This window comes from Salvelinus fontinalis, unplaced genomic scaffold, assembly GCF_029448725.1.
Source record: "Salvelinus fontinalis isolate EN_2023a unplaced genomic scaffold, ASM2944872v1 scaffold_0586, whole genome shotgun sequence".
Taxonomy (NCBI): Eukaryota; Metazoa; Chordata; class Actinopteri; order Salmoniformes; family Salmonidae; genus Salvelinus; species Salvelinus fontinalis.
In genome coordinates, this window is record NW_026600795.1 from 24,775 (window position 1) to 50,186 (window position 25,412).

Below are 25,412 nucleotides of genomic sequence, written 5' to 3' on the forward strand. Positions count from 1 at the left end.
TATTCTTAGACAAAGATTATTGTAAATGGATTTAAATAAATAATACCATTATATTGAGACATACAAAGACAGGAATGTGTTGATTGATTAGTGCGAATAAAAAATGTTTACCACAGCATATTAAAGGCAGTTTCATTAAGTTATATTACATCTAAATTAGCAGCTAGCTACTAATTAGCAGCTAGCTACTATAATGAACAGACTAGGTCTATACTGCTCCTACATGGTGTAACAATACATCATGTAGATGTATATAATGAACAGACTAGGTCTATACTGCTCCTACATGGTGTAACAATACATCATGTAGATGTATATAATGAACAGACTAGGTCTATACTGCTCCTACATGGTGTAACAATACATCATGTAGATGTATATAATGAACAGACTAGGTCTATACTGCTGCTACATGGTGTAACAATACATCATGTAGATGTATATAATGTACAGACTTGGTCTATACTGCTCCTACATGGTGTAACAATACATCATGTAGATGTATATAATGAACAGACTAGGTCCATACTGCTCCTACATGGTGTAACAATACATCATGTAGATGTATATAATGAACAGACTAGGTCCATACTGCTCCTACATGGTGTAACAATACATCATGTAGATGTATATAATGAACAGACTAGGTCTATACTGCTCCTACATGGTGTAACAATACATCATGTTGTTGTATATAATGAACAGACTATGTCTATACTGCTCCTACATGGTGTAACAATACATCATGTAGATGTATATAATGAACAGACTAGGTCTATACTGCTCCTACATGGTGTAACAATACATCATGTAGATGTATATAATGAACAGACTAGGTCTATACTGCTCCTACATGGTGTAACAATACATCATGTAGATGTATATAATGAACAGACTAGGTCTATACTGCTCCTACATGGTGTAACAATACATCATGTAGATGTATATAATGAACAGACTAGGTCTATACTGCTGCTACATTTTTGTATTATTATGTGTTATTTATTTCTTGTTTATTTAACCAGGTCGGCCAGTTGAGAACAAGTTCTCATTTTACAACTGCAACCTGGCCAAGATAAAACAAAGCAGTTTGACACACACAACAACACAGAGTTACACAAGGAGTAAAACAAACATACAGTCAATAATACAGTAGAAAAATAAGTCTATATACAATGTGAGCAAATGAGGTGAGATAAGGGAGGTAAAGGCAAAACAAAGGCCATGGTGGCAAAGTAAATACAATATAGCAAGTAAAACACTGGAATGGTAGATTTGCAGTGGAAGAATGTGCAAAGTAGAGATATAAATAATGGGGTGCAAAGGAGCTAAATAAATAAATACAGTAGGGAAAGAGGTAGTTGTTTGGGCTAAATTATAGTTGGGCTATGTACAGGTGCAGTAATATGTGAGCTGCTCTGACAGCTGGTGCTGAAAGCTAGTGGGGGAGATAAGTGTTTCCCGTTTCAGAGATTTTTGTAGTTTGTTCGTATTAATGCAGATATTATGGACATTTTATTTAAAACATGTAATTAAACTATAATTGTAGCTCCTTTAATTTAGACCCAAAATGTATTTGCTATGTGTGCTATTGCCCGGCTATTAAAAGGAACAGGCGACTATTTGAGACTCAGCCTCAGAAATGTTTTGGTCACATGGAGTCAAGTGGTCACTAGATGTCTACGGTGCCAAAGAGAATTATAGTTGGGAGTGTTGGGAGTGTCCAGTGTGTTGATATAACGGTAATAATGTCACTTGGAATCAAGTGGTCACTAGATGTCTACGGCGCCAAAGAGATTTATAGTTGGGGGTGTTGAGTGTGTTGATATAACGGTAATAATGTCACATGGAATCAAGTGGTCACTAGATGTCTACGGTGCCAAAGAGAATTATAGTTGGGAGTGTTGGGAGTGTTAAGTGTGTTTATATAACGGTAAGGTCTGAATGCTTTCCGAATGCATTGTATATATAGGGGCAGTACTTAGTGACATCACTTCATGAAACAGGTGGTACAAATATATAACATAGATTCACAATATCAACATTCAATGTATCAAAATATATGACCAAGCTGGAAGTGGAAACGCCAGCCCAGCCACAATCCTAGAGGTTCACTGATGATCAACCTCCTCCTTCACATCTGACTCCTGATGATCAACCTCCTCCTTCACATCTGACTCCTGATGATCAACCTCCTCCTTCACATCTGACTCCTGATGATCAACCTCCTCCTTCACATCTGACTCCAGTGATCAATCCAGAGCGTCTTCTTTTTTGGGGAACCCCGATGGACGACGTCATCGAATAGGACGTCATCACCACCACCGCCCACAAGTTAATTGTCATTCAGGTTATCAATGGGAAGAACATTAGCAATATGTCCTGTCTGGTAACTTGTCTCGTTCAAAGGATTTACATTGGCAGGTGCACAGGGAGACACCCCATTAAAAAACTCAGTTGATCTTAAACTGCGGAAACACTTTTGGAAGTCTTTAACTGCATCAAAGTCTGTGGCCTGTGATGTTGGGACAAATGATGAGTCCCTTATTATACAAGAGACAAAATTCACAAATTCCACAGCACAAGGCTGAGTCATGTCTTCAGTGTAAAACTAACAATGACTCAATAATCCTTCTGGGAATGTTATGATGTCATAAAGTTATGGGCGGAGTTACAACGTTGGCTGTCAGAAGTACAGTTATACAATGTAAAATTACTTTTAATCTGTCTGTCTGTATATTTCAAAACATGGCATTTGAGGGTGCAGTGAGATACCCCACAGTTGGACGATACTTTTCTCATCAATTGTCTTAAATATTATACCTAATTAAAACCTGGAAATCAACCAATCCTCTGTTGTTAATTCAATAGAAAGGTCAAATGCTTTTTTTATCTAAAAGTTGAAAGTGACGGAGAGAAAAAAAATGGCGCTGATGAATGCGCTGGCTGTGTTCTAGTGGGTCTGGGCAGGTGTTATGTAGTTAATGGAGATGGAGGTGTGATGTAGTTAATGGAGATGGAGGTCTGTTCTAGTGGGTCTGGACAGGTGTGATGTAGTTAATGGAGATGGAGGTGTGTTCTAGTGGGTCTGGGCAGGTGTGATGTAGTTAATGGAGATGGAGGTGTGTTCTAGTGGGTCTGGGCAGGTGTGATGTAGTTAATGGAGATGGAGGTGTGTTCTAGTGGGTCTGGACAGGTGTGATGTAGTTAATGGAGATGGAGGTGTGTTCTAGTGGGTCAGGTGTGATGTAGTTAATGGGGATGGAGGTGTGTTCTAGTGGGTCTGGGCAGGTGTGATGTAGTTAATGGAGATGGAGGTGTGTTCTAGTGGGTCTGGGCAGGTGTGATGTAGTTAATGGAGATGAAGGTGTGTTCTAGTGGGTCTGGGCAGGTGTGATGTAGTTAATGGAGATGGAGGTGTGTTCTAGTGGGTCAGGTGTGATGTAGTTAATGGGGATGGAGGTGTGTTCTAGTGGGTCTGGGCAGGTGTGATGTAGTTAATGGAGATGGAGGTGTGTTCTAGTGGGTCTGGGCAGGTGTGATGTAGTTAATGGAGATGAAGGTGTGTTCTAGTGGGTCTGGGCAGGTGTGATGTAGTTAATGGAGGCGTGTTCTAAAAAAACTTCCTGAAGCATTGATGCTTTCCAGCCAATTGTATCAAAAATAGGTTCATTACTCAAGGCTTTGAGCGACACAGAATTTAGAACAGACACATTTTATAGATGACGTCCGTAGCAGCGTAGCCATTATGTCATATATTAAACCTTTATGTCTTCTTCTAAACCACTGGCCTTGATCGAGAGCATCAAATCCATTCTGCATTGTGGGTAAATTGACTGGCTGACTGATTTATAAATAATAATGAGTAGTTATTTATGATGTATAGTGATTTGCAGTGTCAAACCAAACCAATCAACACACTGCTTTCAATTATTGTTTAGTGATTTGGACGCATGAAAACGTAACAAAAAAAACATAAAGGAGCAAGCAGGTTGATTTCTGCATGCAGACCCTGGTATATCAGCAGACTGCATACAAACCTAACTACATCACCAGGCCCTGGTATATCACCAGACTGCATACAAACCTAACTGCATCCCCAGTCCCTGGTATATCACCAGACTGTACAAACCTAACTACATCCCCAGTCCCTGGTATATCACCAGACTGTACAAACCTAACTACATCCATAGTCCCTGGTATATCAGCAGACTACATACAAACCTAACTGCATCCATAGTCCCTGGTATATCACCAGACTGCATACAAACCTAACTACATCCATAGTCCCTGGTATATCACCAGACTGCATACAAACCTAACTGCATCCATAGTCCCTGGTATATCACCAGACTGCATACAAACCTAACTACATGCATAGTCCCTGGTATATCACCAGACTGCATACAAACCTAACTGCATGAATAGTCCCTGGTATATCACCAGACTGCATACAAACCTAACTGCATCCCCAGTCCCTGGTATATCACCAGACTGCAATACAAACCTAACTGCATGCATAGTCCCTGGTATATCACCAGATTGTACAAACCTAACTGTATCACCAGTCCCTGGTATATCACCAGACTGCATACACACTTAACTGCATCTAAAATAACTAAAATATGACTGCAGATCAGAAGAGCAGAGACACACAGAATGATGGCAGGGAAAATCCCCAACATCCAAAATAGATAGATTCCATGATGGTGAAATAAAGCTTCCTGAAGTATTGACGCATTACAGCCAATAGTCTCAAAAATAGGTTCATTACTCAAGGCTTTGAGCAAAACAGAATTTAGAACAGCCAAATTATTATAGATGACGTCCCACACCGTAGCAGCATAGCCTTTATGTCATTATTATAGATGACGTCCCACACCGTAGCAGCATAGCCTTTATGTCATTATTATAGATGACGTCCCACACCGTAGCAGCATAGCCTTTATGTCATTATTATAGATGACATCCCACACCGTAGCAGCATAGCCTTTATGTCATTATTATAGATGACATCCCACACCGTAGCAGCATAGCCTTTATGTCATTATTATAGATGACGTCCCACACCGTAGCAGCATAGCCTTTATGTCATTATTATAGATGACGTCCCACACCGTAGCAGCATAGTCTTTATTACATTATTATAGATGACATCCCACACCGTAGCACGTAGCAGCATAGCCTTTATGTCATTATTATAGATGACGTCCCACACCGTAGCAGCATAGCCTTTATGTCATTATTATAGATGACATCCCACACCGTAGCAGCATAGCCTTTATGTCATTATTATAGATGACATCCCACACCGTAGCACGTAGCAGCATAGCCTTAATGTCATTATTATAGATGACATCCCACACCGTAGCAGCATAGCCTTTATGTCATTATTATAGATGACGTCCCACACCGCAGCTGCATAGCCTTTATGTCATTATTATAGATGACATCCCACACCGTAGCAGCATAGCCTTTATGTCATTATTATAGATGACGTCCCACACCGTAGCAGCATAGCCTTTATCTCATTATTATAGATGACATCCCACACCGTAGCAGCATAGCCTTTATGTCATTATTATAGATGACGTCCCACACCGTAGCAGCATAGCCTTTATGTCATTATTATAGATGACGTCCCACACCGTAGCACGTAGCAGCATAGCCTTTATGTCATTATTATAGATGACATCCCACACCGTAGCAGCATAGCCTTTATGTCATTATTATAGATGACGTCCCACACCGTAGCAGCATAGCCTTTATGTCATTATTATAGATGACGTCCCACACCGTAGCAGCATAGCCTTTATGTCATTATTATAGATGACATCCCACACCGTAGCACGTAGCAGCATAGCCTTTATGTCATTATTATAGACGACATCCCACACCGTAGCAGCATAGCCTTTATGTCATTATTATAGATGACATCCCACACCGTAGCAGCATAGCCTTTATGTCATTATTATAGATGACATCCCACACCGTAGCACGTAGCAGCATAGCCTTTATGTCATTATTATAGATGACGTCCCACATCGTAGCAGCATAGCCTTTATGTCATTATTATAGATGACGTCCCACACCGTAGCACGTAGCGGCGTAGCCTTTATGTCATTTACTAAACCACTGGCCGTGTTTGAGAGCATCAAATCCATGCTGCATTGTGGGTAAATGGTGACTGGCTGACTGATTTATAAATAATAATGAGTAGTTATTTATGATGTAAGGTGATTTGTAGATCAGTCAGTCGCCTGCAGTGTCGAACCAGCCCAATACCAAACCAATCAGGTGGTTGTTTGATGAAATGAATCTCCAGACGTCATTGATGACGTGCTGCTGATAAAGTGATACAGGCATCAACACAAAAAAAGTTTACTGCTTTCAATGCAATGATTCAATTCAATTCAATGTTACCTCCGGTATCAAACATAACATCCATATTGAAAAGTTGACAAAACAAAAAGGAGCAAGCAGGTTGATTTCCTCTGTCATTTTGAGCCCACGGCAAGAAGTCACCAGAGCCCACCGTGCTAACGGGTTCCCACTAGACAACACAACCACACAGTTAATGAAAAGCATGAGGTGAAGCTTGAGCTAGATATCAACCTATCGAGCTAGTGTGACCTTCCTGGTCTCTCAAGTCAGTGAGTCAACACAGGAAGGAGCAATGGATGGATAGTTCATTTATTTCCAAAGCTGCAATGATGGGACACACACAGTATGGATGAATGATCAGTAGTGACGGGATATAAATAGCACTCCCACAGCAATTCTACATTAATCTGCCCTATAATATACTAACAAAAAAACAATTGAAATGTCTATCAAAGTTATTGTGATCGTATAGTGGATTTAACCATTCCTAATAATTCCTAATTTACTATAATAAATTAATCAAATGTTTACATGTGTCTCATATTCACTCCATCAGAATAAACTGTCATCTATTTTACTATCAAAATATATTAAATTAACCTGGAAAATGACTAAATGTCTCCCTCTGGTGCTGAAGAAGTATAATACACCTAAACTAACAAAACCGGGCTAATAAACTGGCTGGTGTTCATGAGTTTATAAAACATGTACTTTATACATATGTCATAAATTACCTGCATTGATGAGACACACAGTGTGGATGAATGATCAGTAGTCGACAGGGTAAAAATAGCACTCCTAAAGAAGATGCATTTTCCAGTTAGATACCAACTTGAAAGAGGGAACTTTAGCATAAAACCCACATGGAAACTGAGATTTGGCAAATAACATATAAAGAGAGGCTTATTTAACGCCAAACCAACAACAATAGTTACTAAAACATAAATTGCTAATGTATGATTTAAAAGGTGGATTTTATGATGTAATGTCAACTTTATCTATTTCAATCCCGGGACTATTCAATTTTGAACTCACCCACAGCAATTCTCCATAAATCTGCTGTGGATTACCCGGAATCCCGAAATAAATTAATACATATGTGATAATTCAAAAACATAACTGGTTGTGTTTATAGGGAACCAGATCGTGAACACAACTAAGTTACTAAGTCTTTAACCACACTGTATTGTTACACTGGTGAGTAAATTGTCATTGTCTTAAAGTCGCACATCTCCAGGTTCAGACTGAGCGTTACTTACACTCCAGTTAGCCGATGGCGGTGTGCGATTTTAAGGCAATGCTGTTAGTGTGTCGTATAATCTAGTGGACGGAACGCAATGCTGTTAGTGTGACGTATAATCTAGTGGACGGAACGCTTCTTTCAGCAGCAGCAACAGTTAGTCAGCCACCTCGGTAGCTTGCTAAACAAAATAGCCGAACCCATAAAACTCTTTAGACGCTTTAGTGTATATAAGCCACTGTGTTTTAAACCCTCTTCTGTCGTCTAGTTAGTTAGTTATCCTATTTCATTTCATATTTACGGTGTTGTTGTTATTATTCAGCTGGCGGGCTGGTTAAGTTAGCATTAGCCTAGTTACCTAGCATCTCCGACCATGAGTTCACTAAATTACTCTCTTCCTGCTGAAGAAGAGACGGTCTGCTGGACGGAGAAAGAAGCTCTCATCAAAGAGGAGGAGGAAGAGAAGGATGTTACAATACAAAAACAAGTAGAGGGTGAGGCTGTTACATGGAAAGAAGAAGAGGAAGACGCGTTCAGAGTGAAAGAGGAGGAGGATGTTACAGTAAAAGATGAGGAGGATTCACTTTTTGAAGTGAAAGCGGAGGAGGGGGAGAATACGGTCTCATCGGAAGAAGAGGAGGAGGAAACTGGATATCTGGGCCCGATTTCCCAAACGCAATTTAAGGCATCCAGTGGTTCTAAAGATGAACTTAGCCATAAGATGGTTTTGAGAAACCGGGCCGTGATTACCACTGGTAAGTACTGTCTTAAAAACAGAGGTACAAACTCTGCAGTTGTTGAACTGATGTTTGGTGTTAAAGGGGAAATCGGCAATTGCTACATCCATATTTTGACTTTTAAATGATTTATTTATAGCCATTGATTATTGAAGAATATAACACATGCCTCATGAGCTTAGTTCAACTGTTGTACCCCATCAGAACCCAAAATAAGTTTTTTTTACTCCAATGTTTAGAAACAATGTAAATCAACACTGTATAGCCTCAACATGGTTAACTATAATGTTGATATCATGGATGGTCAGTCCTTTCATCCATAGGTCTGTCTATGAATTTGAGAGTAGTTACATTTCTCCAGGCCCATCATCATCTTATTACCAAAACAGTGGTGGAATGAGAGCTTTGTTATTGTTTCAACTGCAGGTTGGTTGATTGATGTGTGGCTTTTTAAAGGGACAACCTAGTATTTAAACAGGAACAAAATGGCTGCCAAGAGACTTGGTTTGGTAAACAGCTGAGGGATGGGACTGGAGAAATGTAACCACTCTCAAATTCATAGAGAAAGCTATTGTATCAACCGTAACCTAACACCTAGAGATCTCGTCAAGAAGTTCAGACATCTTGGTGTAACAGTATAAGGTGTTGGCTTGACAGTCACTAGACCCAGGTTTGAGTACAGCTCAGGGCAACCCCCTGAATTCACTACACTATGAATACAAGGACTGGCCATGCATGATGTCATAATGACAGTTTAACCAGATTTCTAGGCTATATATTATATTCTAGAATTCATCCATGATGTCATAATGATAGTTTAACCAGGTTTCTAGGATATATAGTATATTCTAGAATTGCCAGTGAAGATTTCCTGTGAAGGCAAGTTATTAGAGCTGTTCATAAGTCATTGTATAATATTCAGCCAATTTTTTGTCATGTCTTTACATTAAAGGCAAGACATACCTAGATGCAATTACATTCATGAATTGGTTTGAAACCTTTGTTTTAAACCCTTCTCAAAGTTGGTGCCTTGACGGATTTGTAAAAAATGGTTTATCATGAAACACTGTTTTTTAAATTTATTTAAATGTAACCTTTATTTAACTAGGCAAGTCAGTTAAGAACAAATTCTTATTTACAATGACTGCCTACACCGGACGATGCTGGGCCAATTGTGCGCCGCCCTATGGGACTCCCAATCACGGCCGGTTGTGATACAGTCTGGATTTGATCCAGGGTGTCTGTAGTGGCGCCTCAAGCACTGAGATGCAGTGTCCGCTGCGCCACTCGGGAGCCCCAAAATCATGTTCTAGTGCTGTCCCCAACTAAAATACATCTTGGTCAACCAAGAGTCATTTGTTCTTTCTACCAATCGCCCCATGTGTTTTTATAAAATCAAATATACGTACTGAACTTGTCTGATGCTTTAAGCATTCTGTTGGATCAAATAATTAAGACACACAAATGACTCAAAGTCATAACCAGAGGGAGCCGCTCGTCAACACAACCCGACCAGAGGGAGCCGCTCGTCAACATAACCCGACCAGAGGGAGCCGGTCGTCAACGTAACCCGACCAGAGGGAGCCGCTCGTCAACATAACCCGACCAGAGGGAGCCGCTCGTCAACGCAACCTGACTAGAGGGAGCCGCTCGTCAACGTAACCCGACCAGAGGGAGCCGGTCGTCAACGTAACCCGACCAGAGGGAGCCGGTCGTCAACGTAACCCGACCAGAGGGAGCCGGTCGTCAACGTAACCCGACCAGAGGGAGCCGGTCGTCAACGTAACCCGACCAGAGGGAGCCGGTCGTCAACGTAACCCGACCAGAGGGAGCCGGTCGTCAACGTAACCCGACCAGAGGGAGCCGGTCGTCAACGTAACCCGACCAGAGGGAGCCGGTCGTCAACGTAACCCGACCAGAGGGAGCCGGTCGTCAACGTAACCCGACCAGAGGGAGCCGGTCGTCAACGTAACCCGACCAGAGGGAGCCGGTCGTCAACGTAACCCGACCAGAGGGAGCCGGTCGTCAACGTAACCCGACCAGAGGGAGCCGGTCGTCAACGTAACCCGACCAGAGGGAGCCGGTCGTCAACGTAACCCGACCAGAGGGAGCCGGTCGTCAACGTAACCCGACCAGAGGGAGCCGGTCGTCAACGTAACCCGACCAGAGGGAGCCGGTCGTGAACGTAACCCGACCAGAGGGGGCCGGTCGTCAACGTAACCCGACCAGAGGGAGCCGGTCGTCAACGTAACCCGACCAGAGGGAGCCGGTCGTCAACGTAACCCGACCAGAGGGAGCCGGTCGTCAACGTAACCCGACCAGAGGGAGCCGGTCGTCAACGTAACCCGACCAGAGGGAGCCGGTCGTCAACGTAACCCGACCAGAGGGAGCCGGTCGTCAACGTAACCCGACCAGAGGGAGCCGGTCGTCAACGTAACCCGACCAGAGGGAGCCGGTCGTCAACGTAACCCGACCAGAGGGAGCCGGTCGTCAACGTAACCCGACCAGAGGGAGCCGGTCGTCAACGTAACCCGACCAGAGGGGGCCGGTCGTCAACGTAACCCGACCAGAGGGGGCCGGTCGTCAACGTAACCCGACCAGAGGGGGCCGGTCGTCAACGTAACCCGACCAGAGGGGGCCGGTCGTCAACGTAACCCGACCAGAGGGGGCCGGTCGTCAACGTAACCCGACCAGAGGGGGCCGGTCGTCAACGTAACCCGACCAGAGGGGGCCGGTCGTCAACGTAACCCGACCAGAGGGGGCCGGTCGTCAGCGTAACCCGACCAGAGGGGGCCGGTCGTCAGCGTAACCCGACCAGAGGGGGCCGGTCGTCAGCGTAACCCGACCAGAGGGGGCCGGTCGTCAACGTAACCCGACCAGAGGGGGCCGGTCGTCAACGTAACCCGACCAGAGGGGGCCGGTCGTCAGCGTAACCCGACCAGAGGGGGCCGGTCGACAGCGTAACCCGACCAGAGGGGGCCGGTCGTCAGCGTAACCCGACCAGAGGGGGCCGGTCGTCATGCGTAACCCGACCAGAGGGGGCCGGTCGTCATGCGTAACCCGACCAGAGGGGGCCGGTCGTCATGCGTAACCCGACCAGAGGGGGCCGGTCGTCAGCGCAACCCGACCAGAGGGGGCCGGTCGTCAGCGCAACCCGACCAGAGGGGGCCGGTCGTCAGCGCAACCCGACCAGAGGGAGCCGGTCGTCAGCGCAACCCGACCAGAGGGAGCCGGTCGTCAGCGCAACCCGACCAGAGGGAGCCGGTCGTCAGCGCAACCCGACCAGAGGGAGCCGGTCGTCAGCGCAACCCGACCAGAGGGAGCCGGTCGTCAGCGCAACCCGACCAGAGGGAGCCGGTCGTCAGCGCAACCCGACCAGAGGGAGCCGGTCGTCAGCGCAACCCGACCAGAGGGAGCCGGTCGTCAGCGCAACCCGACCAGAGGGAGCCGGTCGTCAGCGCAACCCGACCAGAGGGAGCCGGTCGTCAGCGCAACCCGACCAGAGGGAGCCGGTCGTCAGCGCAACCCGACCAGAGGGAGCCGGTCGTCAGCGCAACCCGACCAGAGGGAGCCGGTCGTCAGCGCAACCCGACCAGAGGGAGCCGGTCGTCAGCGCAACCCGACCAGAGGGAGCCGGTCGTCAGCGCAACCCGACCAGAGGGAGCCGGTCGTCAGCGCAACCCGACCAGAGGGAGCCGGTCGTCAGCGCAACCCGACCAGAGGGAGCCGGTCGTCAGCGCAACCCGACCAGAGGGAGCCGGTCGTCAGCGCAACCCGACCAGAGGGAGCCGGTCGTCAGCGCAACCCGACCAGAGGGAGCCGGTCGTCAGCGCAACCCGACCAGAGGGAGCCGGTCGTCAGCGCAACCCGACCAGAGGGAGCCGGTCGTCAGCGCAACCCGACCAGAGGGAGCCGGTCGTCAGCGCAACCCGACCAGAGGGAGCCGGTCGTCAGCGCAACCCGACCAGAGGGAGCCGGTCGTCAGCGCAACCCGACCAGAGGGAGCCGGTCGTCAACGCAACCCGACCAGAGGGAGCCGGTCGTCAACGCAACCCGACCAGAGGGATTCGCCCCTCCGCTGCTGGACTTCTTAAATTCTGTCGTTCTGCTACTTAAGTTTTCAGTAGTAGACTAATAGTCTACAGATAGATAGACTATTTCAAACAAAAGACAATGAATAAATTGACAACTGACGCATCTTGTAGGATCACGTCTGGGTGGTCTGCAGGGGGCTGTTTCATTTAGTATCCGTTTGGATCGGCATCGGGAATGATTGTATTTCCCCATAGTATGTTGTACCGAAGTTGAATGACTGAAAGGGAGTGTAACTTTGATTATAATTGCACTTCCCTGAAGGAGGGAAATGAGGTACAACACCTGTTTGTCCCCGCCCTTTCCTGTGTCGGTGAAGAGCGGTATTAAAGAGCAGAATAAATCCAAGCCTCTCATCACCTGTGGGTGGTGGGGCTTCCGGCAAGGCGTGGATTTGATCGTATGTTGTACCTAGTTTCCCTCCTTCAGGGAACAGTAGTTATAGTCATAACGTTACGCTTGTCATATGATGAACTTCAACTTAAATACGGGATATTGCTGTCGGACAATTTTTTTGTATTCTGAAATGCACTCGAACTACGTATCATTTAGTGGCTCCTTATGTTACGCTGTGAAAACAGTTTTCATGGGCACAGAAATCCTAAATAATTTCAGAGTTTGATAAATCCAATGGTTTTTAACTGAGTCATTTTATAATCCAAGATGGCGTGTAGCAGTAAGACGTGTTTGTTATTGTAAATGTTATCTTTTTTTGTATATATTGCAATATATTTCAATCTCTTTTTCCATTTTTTTAATTACATATACCTTCCGACAACCCGCCTCACCCAATGTAATACGGATCTGCTATTTTTTTTAGACCTTATAGCTAGAACCTCCATCAGAAGCTAATTAGCTACTAGCTATTTAGTCATTGTTAGCCACTGCTAGTGGCCTTTCCCTTTTAGTAGCTCAGACACCAGACGCTTTTAGCCTGGATAACACCTGCCAGTCTGCACAGCGCGATATCAACCCTGAGCATATCGGACTTTTTTTCTCCACTACATCACCGTATTCCTGCCGTAACCTCTGGACCATTACACCGGATAATCGCAGCTAGCTAGCTGCCAACGAGTGGCCCAGACCCGACGCTAGCCTTGAGCCAGGCCCATCTCCCGGCCTTCTCAGTGGACCCTATGATCACTCAGCTACACAGCTGATGTCTCCCAGACTCTTCACTAAGACGACTAGAAGCCACTACATCACCGGATTCCTGCTGTAAGCAGGAACCTTTGCACCGGATTGGCTATAGTGGCTAACGCCCTTGTCCCGAAGCTAGCACCAGTTAGCCTCGAGCCAGGCGCATCTCCCGGCTAGCATAGTAATGACTACCTAATGGCTTCCCTAGTTCATATATTGCTGTTCACTGGACCCTATGATCACTTGGCTACATAGCTGATGCCTGCTGGATTGTTCATTAATCACGGGTCTCCATTTTGTTTATCTGTCGGCCCCAGCCTCGAACTCAGAACCTGTGTGTAGTTAACTGACCCTCTCTGCCCATTCATTGCCATTTTACCTGTTGTTGTCTTAGCTGATTAACTGTTGTTGTCGTACCCGTTGTTGTCTTAGCTAGCTCTCCCAATCAACACCTGTGATTGCTTTATGTCTCTCTAATGTCAATATGCCTTGTATACTGTTGTTTAGGGTAGTTATCATTGTTTTATTTTACTGCAGAGCCCCTAGTCCCACTCAACATGCCTCAGAGAGCTCGTTTGTCCTGACTCCCACACATGCGGTGACCTCACCTAGCATAACTAGAGCATCCAGAGATGCAACCTCTCCTATCGTCACTCAATGTCTAGGTTTACCTCCACTGTACCCGCACCCTACCATACCCCTGTCTGTACATTATGCCTTGAGTCTATCCTACCACGCCCAGAAATCTGCTCCTTATCTTCTCTGTACCCATCGCACTAGACAACTAATTCTGATAGCTTTTAGCCGTACCCTCATCCTACTCCTCTTGATGTCCTTGCCGTGTCTGAGTCCTGGCTCTAGAAGGCCACCAAAAATTCTGAAATGTCCATCCCCAACTACAACATTTTCCGTCAAGATAGAACTGCCAAAGGGGGAGAAGTTGCAATCTACTGCAGAGATGGCCTGTGTAGTTCTGTCATACTTTCCAGGTCTACGCCCAAACAGTTCAAGTTTCTAATTTAAAAAATGAATCTGTCCAGAAATAAGTCTCTCACTGTTTCCGCCTGTTACAGACTCCCAGCTGTGCCCTGGACACCATATGCGAATTGATTGCCCTCATCTATCTTCAGAGTTTGTTCTGTTAGGTGACCTAAACTGGGAAATGCTTAACACCCCGGCCATCCTACAATCCAAGCTAGATGCCCTCAATCTCACACAAATTATTGAGGAACCCACCAGGTACAACCCTAAATCCGTTAACATGGGCACCCTCATAGATATTATCCTGACCAACTTGCCCTTCTAATACACCTCTACTGTTTTCAATCAGGATCTCAGCAATCACTGCCTAATTGCCTGCATCCGTTATGGGTCCGCGGTCAAACGACCCTCATCACTGTCAAATGCTCCCTAAAACACTTCTGCATGCAGGCCTTTCTAATCGACCTGGCCCGGGTATCTTGGAAGGATATTGACCTCTTCCCGTCAGTCGAAGATGCCTGGTCGTTCTTTTACAGTAATTTCCTCACCAACTTAACTTCTCTGGGATATGTGGGACGGTAGCGTCCCACTTGGCCAAAAGCCAGAAAAAATGTAGCGCGCCAAATTCAAATATATTACTATAAAAATCTGTCTTTCATGAAATCACACATGAAAGACACCAAATTAAAGCTACACATGTTGTGAATCCAGCCAACATGTCTGATTTCAAAAAGGATTTACGTCGAAAGCACACCAAACAATTATGTTAGCTCAGTACATAGCCACAGAAAAACACAGCCATTTTCCCAGCAAAAGATAGTAGTCACAAAAAGCAGAAATAGAGATCAAATGAATCACTAACCTTTGATGATCTTCATCAGATGACACTCATAGGACATCGTTACACAATACATTTTGTTTGATAATGTGCATATTTATATCCACAAATCTCGGTTTAGATTGGCGCCATGTTCAGAAATGCCTCCAATATATCCGGAGAAATTGCAGAGAGCCACGTCAAATAACAGAAATACTCATAAGCTTTGATGAAAGACACATATTTTACATAGAATTAAAGATACACTTGTTCTTAATGCAACCGCTGTGTCAGATTTCAAAAAAACTTTACGTAAAAAGCACACCATGCAATAATCTGAGTTAATTAGTTCCACAATAAATCGTTGTTTTGTTCGATAATGTCCATGACTTATGTCTAAGTAGCTACTTTTGCTAGTATATTTAGTGCACATGTCCAAATGCTCGCGCAGATGCAGGTGAACTCGGACAAAAACTTCAAAAAGATATAAAACAGGTAGAATAAACTGGTCAAACTAAGTAGAAAATCAATCTTCAGGATGATGTTATCATAACTATCCAATAACGTTCCAACCGGAGCATTCCTTCATGTCTGTAGAAGTTATGGAACGCAAGGCGATATCATGAGGAAAGCGCGTGACCAGGAACTGGCAATCTGCCAGACCACTGACTCATTCCCCTCCCATCCGGTTCCACAACACAGCATAAGCTTCGTTCCACGTTCTACAGACTGTTGACATCTAGTGGAAGGCGTAGGAAGTGCAAACAGATCCATATCTTACAGGGAATTGAATCACCAATGAGTTGAACATTGACGAGTCTCAGAATTCTCACTTCCTGTTTGGATTTTTTCTCATGTTTTTGCCTTTCCATATGAGTTCTGTTATACTCACAGACATCATTCAAACAGTTTTAGAAACTTCAGAGTGTTTTATATCCAATACTAATAATAATGTGCATATATTAGCATCTGGGACAGAGTAAGAGGCAGTTCAGTTCAACAGCTCCCCACCCCCAGGAGATACTTGCCCAAGCCTCCCCAGCTTCTCCTTCACCCAAATCCAGATAGCTGATGTTCTGAAAGAGTTGCAAAACCTGGACCCGTACAAATCAGCTGGGCTAGACAATCTGGACCCTCTCTTTCTAAAATTATCCTCCGCCATTGTGGAACCCCTATTACTAGTCTGTTCAACCTCTCTTTCGTATCGTCAGAGATTCCGAAAGATTGGAACGCTTCTGCGGTCATACCCCTCTTCAAAGGGGGTGACACTCTAGACCCAAACTGTTACAGACCTATATCCATCCTGCTCTGCCTTTCTAAATTCTTCGAAAGCCAAGTTAACAACCAAAAGATCACTGACCATTTTGAATCCCACCGTACCTTGTCCGCTGTGCAATCCAGTTTCCGATCTGGTCATAGGTACACCTCAGCCACACTCAAGGTACTGAACGATATCATAACCACCATTGATAAAAGACAGTACTGTGCAGCCGTCTTCATCGACCTGGCCAAGGCTTTCGACTCTGTAAATCACCGTATTCTTATCGGCAGACTCAACAGCCTTTGTTTCTCAAATGACTGCCTCGCCTGGTTCACCAACTACTTCTGAGACAGAGTTCAGTGCGTCAAATCGGAGGGCCTGTTGTCCGGACCTCTGGCAGTCTCTATGGGGGAACCAAGGGTTCAATTCTCGGACCGACTCTTTTCTCTGTATATACCAACAATGTTGCTCTTGCTGCGGGTGATTCCTTGATCCACTTCTACGCAGACGACACCATTCTGTATACATCTGGCCCTTCTTTGGACACTGTGTTAACAAACCTCCAATTGAGCTTCAATGCCATACAACACTCCTTCTGTGGCCTCCAACTGCTCTTAAACGCTAGTAAAACTAAATGTATGCTCTTCACCGATCGCTGCCCGCACCCGCCCGCCTAGCATCACTACTCTGGACGGTTCTAACTCGCCTCCTTCCAACCTTTTGTTTAGCCAGTAATATTTCTCCGGTCATGTTTTTACTCGTTATAGGTGTTAACAACATCATAAGGTAGTTAATTTGAACCGTTTTATAGCAATTTATATCCGTTTAGTGCGATTTTGAGGCATTTCTTTCTGAGACACTTTGAACCGCTGGGCACGTTTCCAGTTCATGTCAAACGTTAGTGGGCATTTCCACATGGCAAGAGGACAGCTTTCGACCAAAAGACGATTAGAACCATGAAAGGATTCATTGCCCAAGATTCTGATGGAAGAACAGCTCAAAGTAAGAACAATTTATTATGATAAATCGCGTTTCTGTCAATGTGAAACGCTTATGCCGCCATTTTGTTAGGAGTAGCTTCACTTGGCGCAACCTGTATTGAAAAGTAAGGATAATTTAAAAAATGTAATTCAGCGATTGTATTAAGAATTAAATTGTCTATCAATCGCTGTCCACCCTGTATTTTTTAGTCAAGTTTATGAGTATTTATGTATAAGACTAGATCACTGTCTAATATGGCGCACGACATTTTCTGACCAGCTGGGCTACTTTTGTCATTGTCTAACCATGATTTTGGTGGCTAAATATGCACATTTTCGAACAAACTCTTCTATATGTATGTTGTAATATGATGTTACAGGTGTGTCATCTGAAGAATTCTGAGAAGGTTAGTGAAAAAATTAATACATTTTGGCGATGATTACGTTATCGCTCTCTTTGGCTAGAATCAATGCTCTGGTAACGTTTGCACATGTGGTATGCTAATATAACGATTTATTGTGTTTTAGCTGTAAGACACTTAGAAAATCTGAAATGTTGTCTGAATTCACAAGATCTGTGTATTTCCATTGTGTGAGTTGTGTATTTTTAAGAAATGTTTTATGATTAGTAATTAGGTAATACACGTTGCTCTGTATTTTTTCTAGTCGAGTTGTGATGGTGGGTGCAATTGTAAACTATGATTTATACCTGAAATATGCACATTTTTCTAACAAAACCTATCCTATACCATAAATATGTTATCAGACTGTCATCTGATGAGGTTTTTTCTTGGTTAGTGGCTATCAATATCTTTATTTGGCCGAATTGGTGATAGCTACTGGTGTTGAGAGAAAATGGTGGACAAAGAAAAATGGTGTCTTTTGCTAACGTGGTTAGCTAATAGATTTACATATTTTGTCTTCCCTGTAAAACATTTAAAAAATCTGAAATGGTGGCTTTATTCACAACATCTGTATCTTTCATTAGGTGTCTTGGACTTGTGATTTAATGATATTTAGATGCTACTATTTAATTGTGACGCTATGCTAGCGATGCTACTCAGTGTGGGGGGGGGGGGTGGGGGGTGCTCCCGGACCCGGGGTAGAGACCCGTGAAAGGTTAATTTGCTAAATTGTAATTTCTTCGCTACTATGGCCTATTTATTGCCTTACCTCCGTTCTCCATTTGCAAACATTGTATATAGATGTTTCTATTGAGTTATTGACTGTACTTTTGTTTATCCCATGTGTAACTCTGTGTTGTTGTTTTTGTCGCACTGTTTTGCTTTATCTTGGCCAGGTTGCAGTTGTAAATGAAAACTTGTTCTCAACTGGCCACCTGGTTAAATAAAGGTGAATATTTTTTTTTTATGAATTGAGTACTATCTTATTAAACAGGGATGTTGATCTGATTAACACCGGTAAATACAGTGAGTACTATCTCATAAAACAGGGGCACAAACTCTGCAGTTGTTGAACTAATGTGTGATTTTTAAAAGGGCATTCTACACTTGAATATGTTTTTGTACTGTGAATTGTTCATGACTTCCTCCAGTGATTTTAACTTTTCCTGTTGAAAAGTGATATATAAATACAGTAAAGTATAACACACTAAAGGGAAACAAATAAATGTTTTGAGCAAAATAGTGTTTTTTTAGAGAACTGCAAACTAGAAGGAGTGAGTGATGTCATAGTAAGGCCTTCAAGGAGTTGGCTTGATGGGAAGTCGTGATGTCATCCAATAGGAGACTGATCTTCATGTGAATATTCATTATTCTTTTTTAAATCCTTCCTGTTCTGTCAAGTTGGTTGTTGATCATTGCTAGAAAGCCATTTTCAAGTCTTTCCATAGATTTTCCAGATGATTTAAGTCCAAACTGTAACTAGGCCACTCAGGAACATTCAATGTCATCTTGGTAAGCTCCTCCAGTGTAGATTTGGCCTTGTGGTTTAGGTTATTGTCCTGTTAGTACAGTTTTTTGTATTCAGATCTCTGAAATACACTCTACCTACGTAACATTTAGTTTCCTTATATTACGCTGGGAAAACAGTTTTCATGGGCACAGAAATTCCAAATCAAATCATTTGAGTTTGCTAAATTCAAGGGTTCTAACCGAGAGCCACCTTAACTTTATTGACAACACCCAAATGGATACTGTCATTAACGCAGTTCTTCAATAATTACACATCATTCTTAATACTGTAGCTGTTTAGTTAGTCACATGTTCAAATATCATCAGCTGATCCAGGAAATCATTTTCTGAATGACAGTCACATGACAAACATCACGACATGCAACAACAACCAGCTTCTTCATTCATTACTCTGGTAAAGACAATTATGCCGTGCTCCACGTTGGATCCAACATCCCTAACAAATTGATGTTTATAATGTTATTGTCTGCTTGATTTACTGTCGGGTCTCGTTAGTCTGTTTGGACACAGAGATACTTAGCTCATAATGTGTAGAGAACTGTTCCTTGATGGATAGGTTATTGTACAACACACAGAGCTATTTTCCTATATTTGTAGTTTGGTGAAGTTTTGGGTCCTACAGTAGGACTATGTTGTTGTTATGGGTCCTACAGTTGGTCTATGTTGTTGTTATGGGTCCTACAGTAGGTCTATGTTGTTGTTAGGTGAAGTTATGGGTCCTACAATAGGTCTATGTTGTTGTTAGGTGAAGTTATGGGTCCTACAGTAGGTCTGTTATAGTTATGGGTCCTACAGTAGGTCTATGTTATTGTTAGGTAATGTTATGGGTCCTACAGTAGGTCTATGTTGTTGTTATGGGTCCTACAGTACACTATGTATGTCATGCAACAACAACGAAAGTGCTTCTTCGTTCATTACAGGTATATTTGTTGTTAGGTGAAGTTATGGGCCAATTTGGCAAACAGTGTACAAACCCACATTGTCAGGCTGATGGAAAAGCCAAAGAGCATTTTACTGGTTGAAGTGTTTTTTAAATACAAAGCGGTTGATTTGCGATGATGACACAAACATTATATTAAGCAGGACATTCAAACGAGCCTTACAATTATAATCCAAAGTAGTGTGAAAGCACTCTTAAGCAACGTGGAAATGGAGGTTACTCCCCTGAGTTTTCCCATATTCACATTCAGAATACTTTGTGAAAAACTAAAATCTTTGCTCACCATTTTCGCTCCAGGCAGATATACTACATACAATTTTATTAAACACAGAAAGGGGCCTATATTGGAGACCAAAGTCGTCTGGCACACTGCTTGGAGTTTCAACTACATGAATAACTTATTTCTAGTCTACAATCATGGATGTTACTACTAATGTGAAAACAAGACAATATATGACTGTTCTTGCTCATTTTAAGACAAATTTCAAATAATCATTACATTCATTACAGACGTCAATTGTTGTACAACATCATGGCTACGCTGTTGGCATCACTTTTTACAGTGGATTTCCCCTGTTGTGGGCCTTTAACCATCTGTCTGACTTTGTTGTTCACACAGGAGAGAGACGGGACTACCGTGGGTCCTCTGGGGAGCCTCAACAACCTCATGATGCTGACAAGGCAGAGAAGAGTTTCTCCACATCAGAACACCTCAAGAAACACCAGCAGAGATCCACAGGGAAGAAACCTCACTGCTGCTCTGACTGTGGGAAGAGATTCACCTCCTTAGCAGGCATTAAAATTCATCAGAAAATCCACACAGTAGAGAAACCTTATAGCTGTCAATGTGGGAAGAGTTTTACTCATTCAACCAGCCTGATATCACACCAGAGAACACACACAGGAGAGAAACCGTATAGCTGTGATCAATGTGGGAAGAGTTTTGTTACATCTGGCCATCTGAAGATACACCAGAGAACACACACGGGGGAGAAACCGTATAGCTGTGATCAATGTGGGAAGAGTTTTACTACATCTGCCCAACTGACTCTACACCAGAGAACACACACAGGAGAGAAACCTTATAGCTGTGATCAATGTGGGAAGAGTTTTACTCAGCTAAACAACCTGATATCACACCAGAGAATACACACAGGAGAGAAGCCTTATAGCTGTGATCAATGTGGGAAGAGTTTTGCTGCATCTAGCACTCTGACTCTACACCAGAGAATACACACAGGAGAGAAATCTTATAGCTGTGTTCAATGTGGGAAGAGTTTTACTCATTCAACCAGCCTGATATCACACCAGAGAACACACACAGGAGAGAAACCGTATAGCTGTGATCAATGTGGGAAGAGTTTTGTTACATCTGGCCATCTGAAGATACACCAGAGAACACACACAGGGGAGAAACCGTATAGCTGTGATCAATGTGGGAAGAGTTTTGTTACATCTGGCCATCTGAAGATACACCAGAGAACACACACAGGAGAGAAACCTTATAGTTGTGATCAATGTGGGAAGAGTTTTACTACATCTGCCCAACTGACTCTTCACCAGAGAATACACACAGGAGAGAAATCTTATAGCTGTGATCAATGTGGAAAGAGTTTTGGTCGATCTGGCCAGCTGACATCACACCAGAGAATACACACAGGAGAGAAATCTTATAGCTGTGGTCAATGTGGAAAGAGTTTTGGTCGATCTGACCATCTGACATCACACGAGAGAATACACACAGGAGAGAAATCTTATACCTGTGGTCAATGTGGGAAGAGTTTTACTACATCTAGCATTCTGACTGTACACCAGAGAACACACACAGGGGAGAAACCTTATAGCTGTGGTCAATGTGGGAAGAGTTTTAATACATCTGGCTCTCTGACTGTACACCAGAGAACACATACAGGAGAGAAACCTCATAGCTGTGATCAATGTGGGAAGAGGTACACTGATAAAAGATCTCTGATAAAACATCAGAAAATACATGGAGTTGTTTCATGATATCAATGAATTAATGTCACAATGTGGAATGTTTTAACATTGTAGTAGGAGTATTTTAATCATGTCACAATGTAGAAGCCTAAATATTTGTCCCCTGTTCTATTGATTTCAGCATGATACGGATATTAGCCTCAGGAAAAATCCAGGCTCTGAATTGGAAGAGTAGTATTTATGTGATTTAACAAAAAGTGACTAACACAAAAAGAGCTGTGTTACACTTACCATGTTGATGACCCACTTGAATCAAAATGCAACACTTCAAAATGTAGCGATCTATTTTCTACAAATTGTCCTCTAATCAAGGATGTACACATACTCCCAGATTCTGTGTGGTTTTTGAGCTGTTCGTTTTAACAGGACGTGCAACCTCATCTCCCTTCTGTCACACAATTAATTTTGACATGATATCGATGAGTGATGACAAATAAGTGTTGTGTTCCTTTGTTTAGCGACCCCTAAATTTAAATGCATCACTCCAAAATGTAGCTGACTGTTTTCTGCAGGTTGTCCTCTAACCAGTGAGGTAAAATATATCTCCCATTTCCATGTGTTTTTTTTAGTTGTGTTAGTTTCAACAGCAGGTACAACCTGATTTCCCCCCTAATCGATATCAGTGATTTATTGCTACTTGTCAAAACAACAGTGTTTCTGGTGCTTGTGCAGTTTATAAGGAGCTTGTTTTAAAAAATATTATTGTGGCAGATGTTTGTGTATATACCACATGTTAGGTTTTCAATTTATCCCAAACTGTTTCTGCATATTGGTTATTGATTTGGACACGTTAAAACTGTGTTTTGACATTGGGGCTATCCCACCTAGAAACTATGCAACCAAATATTTCATATTTACATTTCATGTAGCATTTGGTAATGGTAATTATTTATGCAACCAACTGACAATTATATTGACATTGTGCTTTTAGAATAGCAGGTTTAATTCTCAGATGTGCCAACCCAAATGTACTAGAGCATGACATTGGGGACTGGGCCCTGATCCAACAACATGCCTATTGAGTGAACCCTGAAAAGAGAGAGAAGCTCCACAGTGAGGTGGAAAGTTACTACGAATATTGCTGGAGTTTCCTCTTGAAATCAGACATGTCTGTGGTGAGAACAACCTGGTTGCTGATTGTCTCAAGGGGGGCAGTCAAAATGTTTTGCGTTTAGCCAGTGTGTTGCCATGGATCACAATTTATTTTGACTGTTTTTCCGTATTGGAGATTAGTTTTGTTTGGGCTCGTTTCAAGGGGACGAGAGTTTTAGGTTTCTCTGTGGGGAAAATAAATATTGTTTTTAGTTGTTGTTAGACAGACACCATGTTTATATTGGTGATGGTGAAGCATTGTAGTTGATTCTAATGTGACATGGAAGTTGTTTTCTGTTGGTGGTGAGCAGTCTCTTAAGCTTTTGGTTTTTCCATTTATGTTTTTAGGTTGGACTTTAGCACGTATAGCTCGTTAGCACGTAGGACCCACTGATTGGTGTCACCTCGTTAGTCAGTATGTGTTACACCTGTGCTGGCTTGTCCATCTCGTTAGTGGGAAGGAGTTTCACCTGAGCTGGTCCAGGTTCTATTTAAGAGTGTCTGGCCCAGTGCTCCAGTTGTGTTGATAGATGTGGAGAGTCAACACCCTTAGTTGATCCACCTTTTTGGTTTGCTTCCTGTCTTTAAGTTTGGTGTGAATTTTTTTTATTTTGTTTGCTTCTTCTTGGGCAGATTTAGTGGGTCTCATGGTGGTTGTCTTTTAGGTCCCAGTTGTTGTTACTAGTCAATTTTCAGTGGACACCACCATAGTGTCTTTCAGAGCCCCTCCTAAAAAAACAAGCTGATATTTTGGGTTGGATGTTGCATCCAATTAATATTTTAATCAATGGCATTTCCTTAGAATGTTCATTAGTCTTTCAGTTGTTAATCTTCTGTTTTTTTATCCTGTTATGTTTGTGTACTAAGTATTTCTGTTTATTTTCATTGTTTTCTCCTGTAAAGCCATTGTGTTGCATCCATGTCTGAAATGTGCTGTATAAATAAAGCTTGATTTGATTTCAACAAATGAACCCAATGACTGACCAATCAACAGACTCTTGGTCCATCTTAGTATGAAAAGCAGTATCAATCCCACTTTTCCAGCCTGCTGAAGGCGTGGTGGAGTGGTAAACACCACCCCCGGCTCTACCGGGGGCTTGAGGTGGTCTCCCACAGCTCTGCTGGTGGAGTGGTAAACACCACCCCCGGCTCTACCAGGGGCTTGAGGTGGTCTCCCACAGGTCTGCTTATGTCATTTTCTGTGGCCTTGCTGTTCCATTTCTTGACTGCCCCTGCAACACAGAAAGAAACAAATTTTGTCATTTTATATAAAACATTCAAAGTAATGGATATGGAGCATCTATGGCCTCAGTTACACCTGGCACCTAAATGTGACTTCTGTTATCTGATCACTCCAAGCTGCATTAGGTTCAGATCTACCAGGATGGGCCTTTGACAGTCTGGATGCAGTCAGGTCACTGAATATGCATAAGCAATATACAGAGATGGGGTGAATGAGTGGGGAAAGGTACATTTTACACAAATGACCTTCATAATATCAAAGAACAAATGTGTGTGCCTGAGAAATTTCATCAATATCAGTGGACAATTTGCACTAATGTAAATAAACATAGATGATGGAACATATTCCCTTTTGCTGACGTGATGAACCGCTAAGGGAACATAAATATTTTCCATCTAAACCATGTGTGACCTCTCACCTCTCTGGCTGTAGAAGTGTTCTTCCTAACCAGTCCCTCAACAGCTCTCTGACTGAGCTCCACCCTCACTGGGTCTTCAGAGGAGAGGAAGGCTGAGGATGGATGGAAGGATGAATGGATCAGTCTGTCAATAAAGTGTAGAGCTGCTGTCGGAC

General features: G+C 43.1%; 1 protein-coding gene across 1 annotated transcript; it reads left to right on the top strand.

The window, feature by feature from the left end:
* The first annotated feature begins 7,725 nt into the window (after positions 1-7,725).
* On the top strand, positions 7,726-24,561 carry LOC129846555 (zinc finger protein 883-like). The gene is made up of 2 exons (XM_055914500.1): positions 7,726-8,379; positions 21,126-24,561. The coding sequence occupies exons 1-2, from the start codon at positions 7,998-8,000 to the stop codon at positions 22,511-22,513; spliced, it is 1,770 nt and encodes a 589-aa protein (XP_055770475.1). The 5' UTR covers positions 7,726-7,997; the 3' UTR covers positions 22,514-24,561.
* Positions 24,562-25,412: the final 851 nt, after the last annotated feature.

Bases quoted from the DNA above. Each gene is read 5' to 3' on its own strand.
- LOC129846555 (XM_055914500.1), top strand. From the start codon at position 7,998: ATGAGTTCACTAAATTACTCTCTTCCTGCTGAAGAAGAGACGGTCTGC. The intron at 8,380-21,125 runs GTAAGTACTGTC...TTGTTCACACAG, and splicing joins CCGGGCCGTGATTACCACTG to GAGAGAGACGGGACTACCGT.